This window comes from Oreochromis niloticus, linkage group LG3 (genome assembly GCF_001858045.2).
Source record: "Oreochromis niloticus isolate F11D_XX linkage group LG3, O_niloticus_UMD_NMBU, whole genome shotgun sequence".
NCBI classification, from domain to species: domain Eukaryota; kingdom Metazoa; phylum Chordata; class Actinopteri; order Cichliformes; family Cichlidae; genus Oreochromis; species Oreochromis niloticus.
The window spans coordinates 63,631,044-63,643,735 of record NC_031967.2 but is presented as its reverse complement, the minus strand read 5'-3'; the positions used below and the strand labels follow the sequence as shown (position 1 = coordinate 63,643,735).

At 40.3% G+C, this 12,692-nt stretch overlaps 1 protein-coding gene across 1 annotated transcript; it reads right to left on the bottom strand.

Annotated features, from left to right (window-relative positions):
• Positions 1–245: 245 nt before the first annotated feature.
• LOC100702960 (GTPase IMAP family member 7) lies at positions 246–4,710 on the bottom strand. The gene is made up of 2 exons (XM_005465910.4): positions 4,265–4,710; positions 246–1,374 (listed from the first exon to the last, which is right to left on the bottom strand). The coding sequence occupies exons 1-2, from the start codon at positions 4,299–4,301 to the stop codon at positions 428–430; spliced, it is 984 nt and encodes a 327-aa protein (XP_005465967.1). The 5' UTR covers positions 4,302–4,710; the 3' UTR covers positions 246–427.
• Between the last annotated feature and the right edge of the window lie 7,982 nt (positions 4,711–12,692).

Here is a 12,692-nt window from a genome sequence, read left to right as displayed (position 1 = left end):
TGTCTTCTTTGTTGAAGTGGTCACCTTTCTCTTTGGGTTGACCTGTTTGAGTTATAACTAAAGCAGCAGTGCTGTCTCTTTCCGTTGTTACCTTTTATATGATTATTGAGTTAATTGATTATAATAAAGACTAATTTTGTGTTAAATACCATCTGCCTGGCGTTCTTTTCATTTCACCCAGATCCAACTGTTACTGCCCCCCACCCTCATCACCTAGCTTTTTATGTGGGGACGTAACAATGTCAAATTAATCACACCATCAATAACCAATAATAATTATTAAATGTAAGAAGCCCCTAGTCAAATATAAACAGTAAGCTATCTGTAAAGATAATGCATTCAATAACAAGCCAAAGTATGATCAATCAGTACAATTACAAGTGATTACTGAAATCATTGTCATGCATATTCATACAAACACAGGCTATCACTGTATTTGGCATGCCTTCATTTTCACTGCCACACCTGTCACACCTACTACAGCTCCCACTGCTCCTCCCACTGCAGTTCCAATTGGACCTGCCAGACTTCCTAAACCAGCTCCAACAGCAAATCCAACTGCAGCTCCAGAAGTAGTTGTAGCACTCGCCAGCAGAGCATTAAAGAACCTGTTATTTCTCTCTGCCTGACTTCTTGCTTCTGCAATCTTCATGCTCACATTTTCATTAAGAAGTCGTCTCATCTCATCTAGAATGGCTCTTTTAGCCTCTTTGAACATCTCATTGGTGAAGCAGCTTCCTCCATTTCTGTGAATCATTTGATGGATTTTTTCCAGCAGCTCTCTGACCTGAGAAGGATCCTTGTCTCTGTTGTTAAAAACATGATATCCTCCATGACACTGACGGACGAAGTCACGGACATCTTTACTCTGACCAATCAGTTCATTCATGGAAACTCCCTCCTCCATATCATCCCCATGGGTGAACAAGGTCATGGTGTAACATGCTGCCTCTTTCCCAAACATGTCCTGAAGCATTTTCACTGTTTTCTGTTCTTCTTTGGTGAACCTATTTGGCTGGATGACAACCAGGAACACATGAGGACCAGGAGCAGCAAAGGAGATGCATCTGACGATTTCTTTCCTTACTCCATCTTCAGTTAGCCTGGTGTCATACAGACCTGGAGTATCAACTACAGCCATGGTTTTATCTTCAAATTCTCCTATTTCCTTCTGACACTCTGATGTCAGAGAGGAAAAAGACATTTTGGATTCAAAAGCTTTTCTTCTTAAGATGGTGTTTCCTGTAGCACTCTTTCCAACTCCGGTTTTCCCAATGAGCACAATCCGAAAATTTACTTCATCTTTCTCCAGGTCCTGTTCCTCTGGTTCTTGTTCCTCTGGTTCTTGATCGTCTTTTACCTGCTTCTTTAATGCTGTTGGAGAATGTAACAAGGACGTTACTGACATTGTAAAATACAAATGACCATTTTTATGATTGTGTATCAGCACGTCTTTTTAAGCATAATGCTGCTGTGTATCAGACAAAGGAAAAACTGAATGATTTGTTTTATTTGCAGACATAACGCAGAGCTGACACACTGTGAACAAGCCATTGTAACTAGGATGAATCAGGGAGAAATGTACTTAATTAAAAACAAATTTGTGGTGCCTACTGACTGCCAGATAGCAGCTCAAGGAACCTAGGAGCATCTGCCATGCTCACCAGTGAGGTTTTATTTGTTTTATTCTGCCTGTCTTTAAACCACCTCTGTATCATGGTCCTGGGTTTTGGACCCTGAATCTTGTGTTACGGAGTTTGAATCTGTCATAGAGATTACGATCACCTTACGCATCTCCATCTGAAAGTGGGATAAAAGGGTTCAACATCCTTTTTATGTTGAAAGTCATAAAGACTCTGAATGTGAGTTTGCTAGCAGTTAATACTTAATACTAATCAGAATATAAATAGGTATAAGTTTAACCAATATAATGAATGAGAAATTTAGAGAGAATTGAAATCATTCTAAAGTATGAATATTTTGGCCCAGATTCTACAGGAAGGATTTTTTCTGCGAGCAGGATGATATACTTGTTAGCACATTTCCATCTCTATCTTTAACCACACTAACCTGCTGTACATCCTTTCCAGCTCAATCGATCTGCTAAGCCAGTCGATATAAGGCCTTATCTCCTTCCTTAGTGTCTAACTTCACATGCAGTTCACTATAAAGCTTTTCCTTTGCTACCTTTGCAGTACTGCTGTCTACTTTTTTCATTTCCCTGACTATCCCACTTTTTCTATTATCCTCTTTACTTTACTTTCCTTTCCTTTCCTGTCCTTTTCTCATTCCACCATCAAGACTCCGTCTTATTTTCTCTATCCTCAGTCTTTCCATCATAAAGCAGAAAAAACCACAGCAGTTATCTTCCTTTATCATTTATAGTCCCTATGTTCAAGGTCCCTATTTTCACCTCCAAACTCCCCATTTTGCTACACAGTGGATGTTTAACTGTACTATAACTAGCCTTGATGTTGATGTTAATATTCTACATGCAGAATAGAGAATGAAATATCACATCGAGCAATAAAAACATATACATTATGTTCTTCAAATATTGTAATACATGGTAGGAAACTAGAGGATTAACATGGCTTATAGCACTACAGGAGGGAGTCTGTTTCTCCTGTAAAACTGTTCCAGACAGTGTGAGGTACATGATGTTTGACTGTGAACTTCAACAAGCCTGAGCAAGCCTGGTAAAATGGTATGTACAACATTTACTGAAGTGTGGCTGAGTTATCTGGTGTTTTCCATTTCCCCGTTTACCCTTTTGTGTGTAGCTTTTGTCTCCCCTTAATTCCTTCTTGTGTTGTACTCTGTTATCTTCTGGTTTGGATTTTGTAACTGGTTGCTGTTTGGATTATCTGTTCACGTTAATGGATGTTTTTCTTTTGCTTTATTAACTCTGTGTCTGGGTCCACATTATAAAAACCATGACACTCTTAAGGTATATTGTGATCAATATTTATAACAGTTGGTCCCTGTGACCACTGCGACTTTGGCCCCTTAGAAATTTATAAAAAAATAACTAAAAAAAAAAAACCCCTTGCAAGGAACCTAGGAGTGATTTTCAACCATAATCTAACATTTGATAAATATATTAATGTTGTAATCAAAACCAGTTTCTTTCATCTTCAGCTGTTTTAGAGACTCTGAGAGAGCTATCCATGCCTCAACTACTGTAATAGTCTTTACTCTGGTGTTTGTCTGTCATCAGTTTGCCGTCTGCTGGTTCAAAATGCTGCACCACGGCTACTAATTGGAACACGCCAGGAAGACGACATATCTCCCATACTGGCATCATTACACTGGCTAAAAGTTAGTTTTCAAATTAATTTTTAGATTTTATTATTTAGTTTTTAAGGCTTTGTACAGGTTAGCACCTTCATTCCTTCCTGATCTTTTAAATGGGTACACTCCTGCAAGATCACTGAGGTCTGCAGATCAAATGTTCCTGGCTGTCCCGAGGTCCAGATTAAAGCACAGAGGAGATCGAGCCTTTGCTGTGACTGCTTCTAAACTGTGGAACAAACTGGCCCTTCACATCAGGACCTCCCCAACATTGGAGACTTTGAAAATCCACTGATTTTTAAATCAGAATGAGTTTGTACTAGTTTTAGTTGTCTTATTTCTTACTCAAATCTTCTCATTGTATGCTTCTTTTCTTAACTTTTAACATGTCTCCCTATGTTTTTATTTCTTTTGATTATCTTAAATGTACAGCACCTTGTTCAACATTTGTTGTTTTAAAGGTGCTACATAAATAAATTTGACTTTGACAAAAGAAAGGGGAAAAAAATGGCTCAAACCTTCCACCCACACTGTTTTTTGTGCAAACACTGAGTTTTTGAGAAACTGCCACATCTTTGCGTTCTATTTTATATCAGACAAAACCATCTGACATACAGTGGACATTTTATAAGCCAGTTACAGTGTGTGGCAATCGAACACACTATCCATTTGCTAATTGGAAAGCACTTATTCTAGGGTGTCTTTGTTTGTGTACTCTTCAGAGATTCAGAATTCAAAGTTAATGCACACCTGTACTCGGTGTACATTAATATAGACTATTACTGTAGCACATCTCCAGATGCTATGTCACATTTCACACAGAAAAAAAGACATACAACATCTTACACTTGTCATTCTGACAGCAAAACCAAACAAAGTGCATTCAACAAGGCGAGGCTTGAGCTGAAAAGTGTACAGTGAACCTTAAATGTATTTACTTAAAGAGTATGATATCTACAAATGTACTTACCAACCAGAGCAACCTGTTCTTTTATATTGTCTTCCATGCTTTAATTTTTTTCCTCTTACAGGCAGATAGTATGTGAAGCGTCACTCTCGATGTTCTGCTGTTGAATAGTTTTGTGTCACGGCTGGGGAGCAGTCGTGTGGAGTATTGAAAAAGGATCCAAAATGCAGGTACTGGCTGGGGTGCGAGTGAGTGTTTATTTACAGCGGTGATAAGGTGACAAAAAACAGGAAGAGCAGAGCGGGGAGTAAACAAACCTAAACTGGGAAAAACTAAAGAACAAAACTTAAACCAGACACTCACAGGAGGAGGAGCAAAATGCACAAAGAGAGATGGCAGAGAGACGCAGAATGAATACCGGGTAACACAGAATCATGCAGACTGACATGGAATTAAACAGACGACGCGACAGAGAGCACAGGAACGCACAGGGCTTAAATACACAGGGAGTAATCAGGGAATGGGCCACAGGAGGGAGATACAGCTGGGAGAAATTAGGCTAACGAGACAGGGGAGAGGTAAAACTGAACACACTGACATGAGACATGAACGTTCAGAATAAAACAGGAAACTAACAGACAGAACCAGACAGGACACTGAACTTGACAGGCGGACTTATAAGTAGACACAATAACACCATGGACAGACAGAGGGAACACAGAGAAGTGGGAGCAGGCAGGCAAAGAACAGAAACCTAACAAATGGCAAAATCACAACAGAATACATACTCGGAATGAACAAAAGCATAAGGAAACACAAAACACCGAGTCCTCAGACTCAGGACCATGACATTTTGTTTGCATCTCACCTTTGTGCTATAGTCTGCTTCTACTCCCTTCCCCCTTAAACATAGTTCCCTCCCCCCTCTCCCATAGTTGGGCAGGGATATATGCACGACTCTCTGTAGTAAACTACACCAAAAGAAACTCAGTTAAAAATGTTTCGGTAAAACAAAACAAACAGCTGTTTAGATATTCTTCTACAAAACTGCAAAGACTACAGTTGAGATCTTCAGGTAATCGTGCTCTTGTGTATTAGAAATTATTTTCTAACACAAAGCTTGTGTTTGTTGTTCATAACAAATATCTCATTCAGTCAGGAGTTCTATATAGAGCTTGTCCAGAAATGTCCAACCTTTACAGTTTATAGAGTGCTAAAACAGAGTTTGCATATACGTGCTTTTGCTAACAGTAAATCATCTTTGTTCAAAGATATAGTCAAAATATAAGTCTAGTTAATATGATGAATGAGAAATGATTTCTGAGTAATGAAATGTAATGGGACCTGACCACCTGACGTTTTGCTGTGGTTTGATATCTGTTTGTGCTTCTGTGCTGGGTGGTATGTACTAACCAAGGATGCAAACATGGCACAGCCCAGATCTTGTCTGAGGCCTTTAGTTCTTGAACAGGATAAGTAAGAAAATGTTCAGAGAAAGTCTGACTTTAACATTTATGATTTAAGTAATTAAATTGTACTGAGTATATTAGACTGACTAACAGAGATATGATGTGTAAAAGTGAGAAAAATTATTCCTATTTGACTAAAGAAAAACAAAAATGGGTAGGGGAGACCGGGGATAGTTGTAACGTGGGTCAGTTGTAACACTTCCAATTTCTCCAATCAGGGCTAAGTTTCAAATGATGTGACTCATCCTGTACATGCCCAATTCAGTTCTGCTATCACATGTGAAAAATCAGCACATTTTGTCAAACACAGACAATTTAACACGAAAAAAAGTAATTTGTAGTTTTTCTACTTTATTTCAATTTCTAATAGCATTATCTGCTTTGCAGTTAAACTCATCAAACTTAAATTATATTATTTGTATGTCTATGGGGATATATTCTGTGTAGGTCTTTAGTGCTAATGTTTTAGCCGTTGGCTGTATTGTTAGCTAGTTCATGGCTATAGGAGTCTGGGTCAGTTGCAACAACAACAGTCTGGGTTAGTTGTAACAATAATGCAGATGTTACAACTTACCAGCTATTACTTTAACTTATATTAAACAAGTTGGGGCAACAACATCAGCAGAGAGAGGTTCACTGGTCGCCTTTGTATATGCGGTTAATGCCATTGGCAACACAATTCCTCCACTGTTTGTGTTCCCACACATACATTATGCAGACCACTGTGTCAGAGATGGACCAGTAGGAAGTATTGGTAGTGGAAATAAATCAGGATGGGTGCAAGAAACAGATTTCCTCATCTTTCTGAAGCACTTTGCAAACCACACCAAGGTCAGCCATGATAAAAAGTAATGGAATTGCGATGCTGGTGAACAACTACATTTTTTTAGCTTCATTGTTATGTTCAAAAGTTGGTGCAAGAGTTGTAGGTTATAATGCCCACTGAGCCAATGAGGCCAAACTTAAGGAAGACCAACCAAAATTAATGAAATATTCAGTTGCAGAAAATTCCATCATTTGTCTTTTTTGGGGGGTTGGAATATGTTCAAATGCTAGATTTCTGCATTCTGTCACACACACACACATACAGCTACATAAATGGCTCTAAGTGCATTCATGTGTTGAATAAAAAAGATTACATGTTAATGTTTTGTCAGTACCCTTATTTCATTCTGTTACATTTCACCCCAGGATATGTTACAACTAACCCAGACTATGGGGTTAATTGTAACATTTCACTCTTTGTGTTTGAGACCATACCATGCAATGGGTAATTGTGCTGCAGAGAAAATAGCTGCACTATTTAATAGCAGAGACATGTAAATACTTTGCATTACATTTTGAATCCACTACCTTAAAAGAGCTCCAATTTACAGACAGAAATGTCAAAAATGTTCCAACCATCCCCGGTCTCCCCTACAAATTATGAATCATGAGAATTCAACAAAAATGGCCACATCAGGCAACAAAAATCACGGTAAAATGTAAAGCACATTCTATGTACAACATGTGCCTGTATATAAAAAAAAAACAAAAAAAAACTTAAATTCTACAACTCACAGTTATTTCTTTTTTAGCTGTAGACAGTTGATGACAGAACAGATCAGAATTGTAATTTTCTCTGATTTGTCTAACCTGCAGAGTCTCTGTCAAGAAAAAAATGAAGATGTAAAATATATATTTCATTACACAGCACCAGTGTTGGGCAGTAACGGAATACATGTACCGGCTTTACGTATTTGAAATACAAAATATGAGTAACTGTATTCCATTAGTGTTGGGCGGATCGATCCAAATATCGATAGTATCTATCCCAAGTCGGCATCGGTATCGGATCGATTCTAGCCTGGTGAGATTGAGTTCTGCTCATTTACAACGCTGTGCTTTCGGCAAAGACGAAACCGCCAGGTCGCTGGACTCACCGCTCCTGTGTCAGCGAAGAGCAGGCACACTGCTCCCTCTCCCCCACTCTTATGTTTCGGTGTTGTGCTGTCACCTCAAGTGACTTGGACACTTTGGGTTTTTTTTAAGTTGTTTACATATTAATCATATTTTTACCAGTTGTTTTTGTTGTTGAGAATTTTAATTGTAATTTTTGAATTATAGTTTATCAACAGTATTTGTTTTAATTTGTTTACTGGTTTGCGTGCACTTAGGATTTTTCAAAAAAAAAAAAAAAAAAAAAAAAAAAAAGATCGCCAGATCCGATGGCATTTTCATGCATCATTTATTCTTATAATAATCACACGATTGCTGTAACAGTACATTCAACGGCTGCAGCTCTCCTGCTGCCAGCCGTACACATCACCACCACCAAACCTGCAGCGGCATCGCAGAATATGCCCCACCACATACCCCCATCGCCCGCTTCACGCCGGGGACTCAAGCCCCGGAGCAGCGCAGCGGCGTGGAAACATCAGGCACAGAAGGGAGCCGGGGCTCACAGGCAGCTGGGCAGACGGCCGTGTAGCGTGCCGGCCTCAGTTGGAGGTGGCCGAAGCGGACAGCACGGCGCCCTCGGGCGTGGCATGACCCCCGCGCACCTTGACCTCCGTCTCCAGCTTGGCAGGTCCCGCTGGCGCGCCAGCCTCCGGCTCACCCCGAGCCGCGCGCTGTCCACCAGTAATCACACAGGTGCTGTGACAGTACATTCAACGGCTGCAGCTCTCCCGCTGCCAGCTGTACACATCAACACCAAAAACAACAAAAGCACAAGCAGCGCACAGGTTTTGAGCCGGCGAGGCGTGATTGTACATGCCATAAGGTGAGTCCATCTCATTGCAGACCACGAGCCGCCACAATAATAAAGCATTTTTAATTTAATTATAAATAAATTATTTCTCTTAATTATGTCCTGGGTTTTAACTATTTAATAATAAAAAGGGAAACATCACAAAAAAACACTTAAGGTCATGAAAATTAATTGCGACTTAGCAATTCAATGAGGCCTCCACCTTATTTATTGAAAAGTATCGGTATCAGTATTGGTATCAGCGATACTGGCCCGTATTTAATTGGTATCGGATCCATACCAAAATATGCAGTATCGCATACCACTATATTCCATTACAGTTACAGTTTAAATAGGTGGTAATCAGAATACAGTTACTTTGTTAAAAAATAAATAGAATACACAGCGGTCATTTCCTGTTTCATACATTAGGCTATGCCCTATCCAATTCCTTCTCCAATTCTGGTGATTAAACGCAGTCAGGTGCAGGTTTAGCTAAGTTGTATATGCATGAATTCATATATCGTATGACTGATAGCGGCCTTTATTTTTGGAGCAGCATTCAGTATCTCCTGTACAGTTCCACATGATTATGAACAGCCAAAAAGAAAACATATTACAGATATAAAAGCCTTCCCTAATGTTAGTGATCCTCCATTTGAATGAATGATAACAGCCTTCTGAATCGGCTAGCAGGTGTAGAAGGCTCTACTGGCCCATATCTATGGGGCTGATTTCCACTAATAACGCCCATTGAATGTCCTGATAAGATCCGATATGGAGTTCCTGTCCACTGTCTTCATGCTGTGCTATCAAATAAAGCATGAATATCAAAAATAACTTTTCAGGAAAACTCTGCCCAACATTAACAATTTATGAAAATCACATTGATGACTTGGTAAATATTTGGATTTGTGAGGATAACAACAGTTTAATCTTTGATTGCCTGCAGGTTGTTCACCTAACTGGACACGAGAATGAAGAGGCCATAAAAGAAAAACTGCAAGAGATCATCTCTGACCCGAGGAATGAAAGCAGATCAAGAAAAAAGTGTTTATTTTCTTTCGTTATCTGCATCTCTCAGGCAGATGAGGGTTCATCCAGGCACTACGGAGTCTCTATGTCCACTTCTGGTAAATAAGCTAGGGAAATCATGATTGCTGCCTCCTGCTATAATAGTTGGGATGAATGTGTAGCTGGTGCAGTGATGACATATTTTCCAGACAATACCAGGAATCCTAACATTGATGGAACCATCAACCTACCCAAGAACATGAGGTGTGAGTAGGGTTGCTACCTGTCCCTTAAAAAACGGAATCGTCCTGTATTTAGAAACAAAAGTACACGTTCCGTATTGAGCTAATAAGGGACGCACTTTGTCCCGTAATACAGTGAGAATCAAAAGGAGTCTATAAATGTTAATGGAATTAACGCTTTGTTTGAAAACATAATTCCCAGCCCCTCTCCTGCTTTGTGACCAATGAGCTGACAGCACACTTATGACAATTCGAGTATGACAATTCAGATTACCATTTATCTCATTGGTCGAGGAAAGGTCACTTGCGGAGAAAATACCGGAAGACAACAGATGACCACAACAAGAAGCATGGCCAACAGGGAAACAAACGCCGACACTGCGGTGCAAGTCTCGGACGACAGCACACCTAAAGCTGGGCAGACACTAAGCAATTTTCAAACTGCACGATTGACTCGCAGGGGTTATAAGTTCGTAGGTCACGATGCAGGGTCTCACACTATATCGCCTGATGCTCTGATGCGACCTGAGGGCTCACACTGTGCCTCCATAAAATGAAGGTTATAACAGAAAATCTGTCGCTCGCTCTCCCTCTCTGTCTTTCAGTCACACAGACACGCACACCACCACCATCAACTTTGCTAATGAGCGATTGATGTATGGGAGCTGGTCGTGAGGTGTTAATCGCTTCTCGTTACCCCACGTATACTACACGACGCACGATGAAGGCCAAAATCAGGCCGATCACCAAATCGGTCGCACGACTCAAAAATCAGCTCAAAATGTGCCAGAAATCGCACAGTGTGAGCCCAGCATTAGACCAGCAATGTTTGTTCCCCTCCAAGAAAGAAAAAAAAGACTACAAAAGTAGTGGGAGGAATGGGAAAAGGAAAACACCTGGCTGGAAAAAGTGCACGATAACACCTATAAAGCACACTGCACTGTGTGCGTGCCGGCACACTTCTTCCATAGGCATGCTTCTAATGGTGGGCACATGAAGAACATGAGGGGCGTGAAGCTCGGGGAACCCTTAACCAATTTTTTGTCCACCAGGCCACGGCAAAAGCAGATATGGTATTCAATTCAATTCAATTTTATTTATATAGCGCCAAATCACAACAAAAGTCGCCTCAAGGCGCTTTATATTGTACAGTAGATAGCACAATAATAAATACAGAGAAAAACCCAACAATCATATGACCCCCTATGAGCAAGCACTTTGGCGACAGTGGGAAGAAAAAACTCCCTTTTAACAGGAAGAAACCTCCGGCAGAACCAGGCTCAGGGAGGGGCGGGGCCATCTGCTGCGACCGGTTGGGGTGAAAGAAGGAAAACAGGATAAAGACATGCTGTGGAAGAGAGACAGAGATTAATAACAGATATGATTCAATGCAGAGAGGTCTATTAACACATAGTGAGTGAGAAAGGTGACTGGAAAGGAAAAACTCAATGCATCATGGGAATCCCCAGCAGGCTACGTCTATTGCAGCGTAACTAAGGGAGGATTCAGGGTCACCTGGTCCAGCCCTAACTATATGCTTTAGCAAAAAGGAAAGTTTTAATCCTAATCTTGAAAGTAGAGATAGTGTCTGTCTCCCGAATCCAAACTGGAAGCTGGTTCCACAGAAGAGGGGCCTGAAAACTGAAGGCTCTGCCTCCCATTCTACTTTTAAATACTCTAGGAACAGCAAGTAAGCCTGCAGTGCAAGAGCGAAGTGCTCTAATAGGGTGATATGGTACTACAAGGTCATTAAGATAAGATGGGGCCTGATTATTTAAGACCTTGTATGTGAGGAGCAGGATTTTGAATTCAATTCTGGATTTAACAGGAAGCCAATGAAGGGAAGCCAAAACAGGAGAAATATGCTCTCTCTTTCTAGTCCCTGTCAGGACTCTTGCTGCAGCATTTTGGATTAGCTGAAGACTTTTCAGTGAGTTTTTAGGACATCCTGATAATAGTGAATTACAGTAGTCCAGCCTGGAAGTAATAAATGCATGAACTAGTTTTTCAGCATCACTCTGAGACAGGATATTTCTAATTTTAGAGATGTTGCACAAATGGAAGAAAGCAGTCTTACATATTTGTTTAATATGTGCATTGAAGGACATGTCCTGGTCAAAAATGACTCCAAGGTTCCTCACAGCATTACTGGAGGCCAAGGTAATGCCATCCAGAGTAAGAATCTGCTTAGATACCATATTTCTAAGATTTTCAGGGCCGAGTACAATAACCTCAGTTTTATCTGAATTAAGGAGCAGAAAGTTAGCGGCCATCCAGGTCTTTATGTCTTTAAGACATTCCTGCAGTTTAACTAATTGGTGTGTGTTACCTGGCTTCATGGATAGATAGAGCTGTCATCTGCATAGCAGTGAAAATTTATGCTATGTCTTCTAATGATGCTGCCTAGGGGAAGCATGTATAATGTAAATAGAATCGGTCCTAGCACCGAACCCTGTGGAACACCATAATTGACCTTAGTGTGTGGAGAGGACTCTCCATTTACATGTACAAATTGGAGTCTATTAGATAGATATGATACAAACCACTGCAGTGCAGTACCTGTAATACCTACAGCATGTTCTAATCGCTCTAATAGGATATTATGGTCAACAGTATCGAACGCTGCACTGAGGTCTAGCAGGACAAGCACAGAGATGAGTCCACTGTCAGAGGCCATAAGAAGATCATTTGTAACCTTCACTAAAGCTGTTTCTGTGCTGTGATGAGCTCTGAAACCTGACTGAAACTCTTCAAATAAGCCATTCCTCTGCAGATGATCTGTTAGCTGTTTGACAACTACTCTTTCAAGGATTTTTGATATGAAAGGAAGGTTGGAGATTGGCCTATAATTAGCTAAGACAGCTGGGTCTAGAGATGGCTTTTTAAGTAAAGGTTTAACTACAGCCACCTTGAAGGCCTGTGGTACATAGCCGATTATTAGAGTTAGGTTGATCATGTTTAAGATTGAAGCATTAATTAATGGCAGGACTTCTTATAGCAGTTTTGTAGGAATGGAGTCTAAAAGACATGTTGAT

Bases quoted from the DNA above. Each gene is read 5' to 3' on its own strand.
- LOC100702960 (XM_005465910.4), bottom strand. From the start codon at position 4,301: ATGGAAGACAATATAAAAGAACAGGTTGCTCTGGTTG. The intron at 1,375-4,264 runs GTAAGTACATTT...ATTCTCCAACAG, and splicing joins AGAACAGGTTGCTCTGGTTG to CATTAAAGAAGCAGGTAAAA.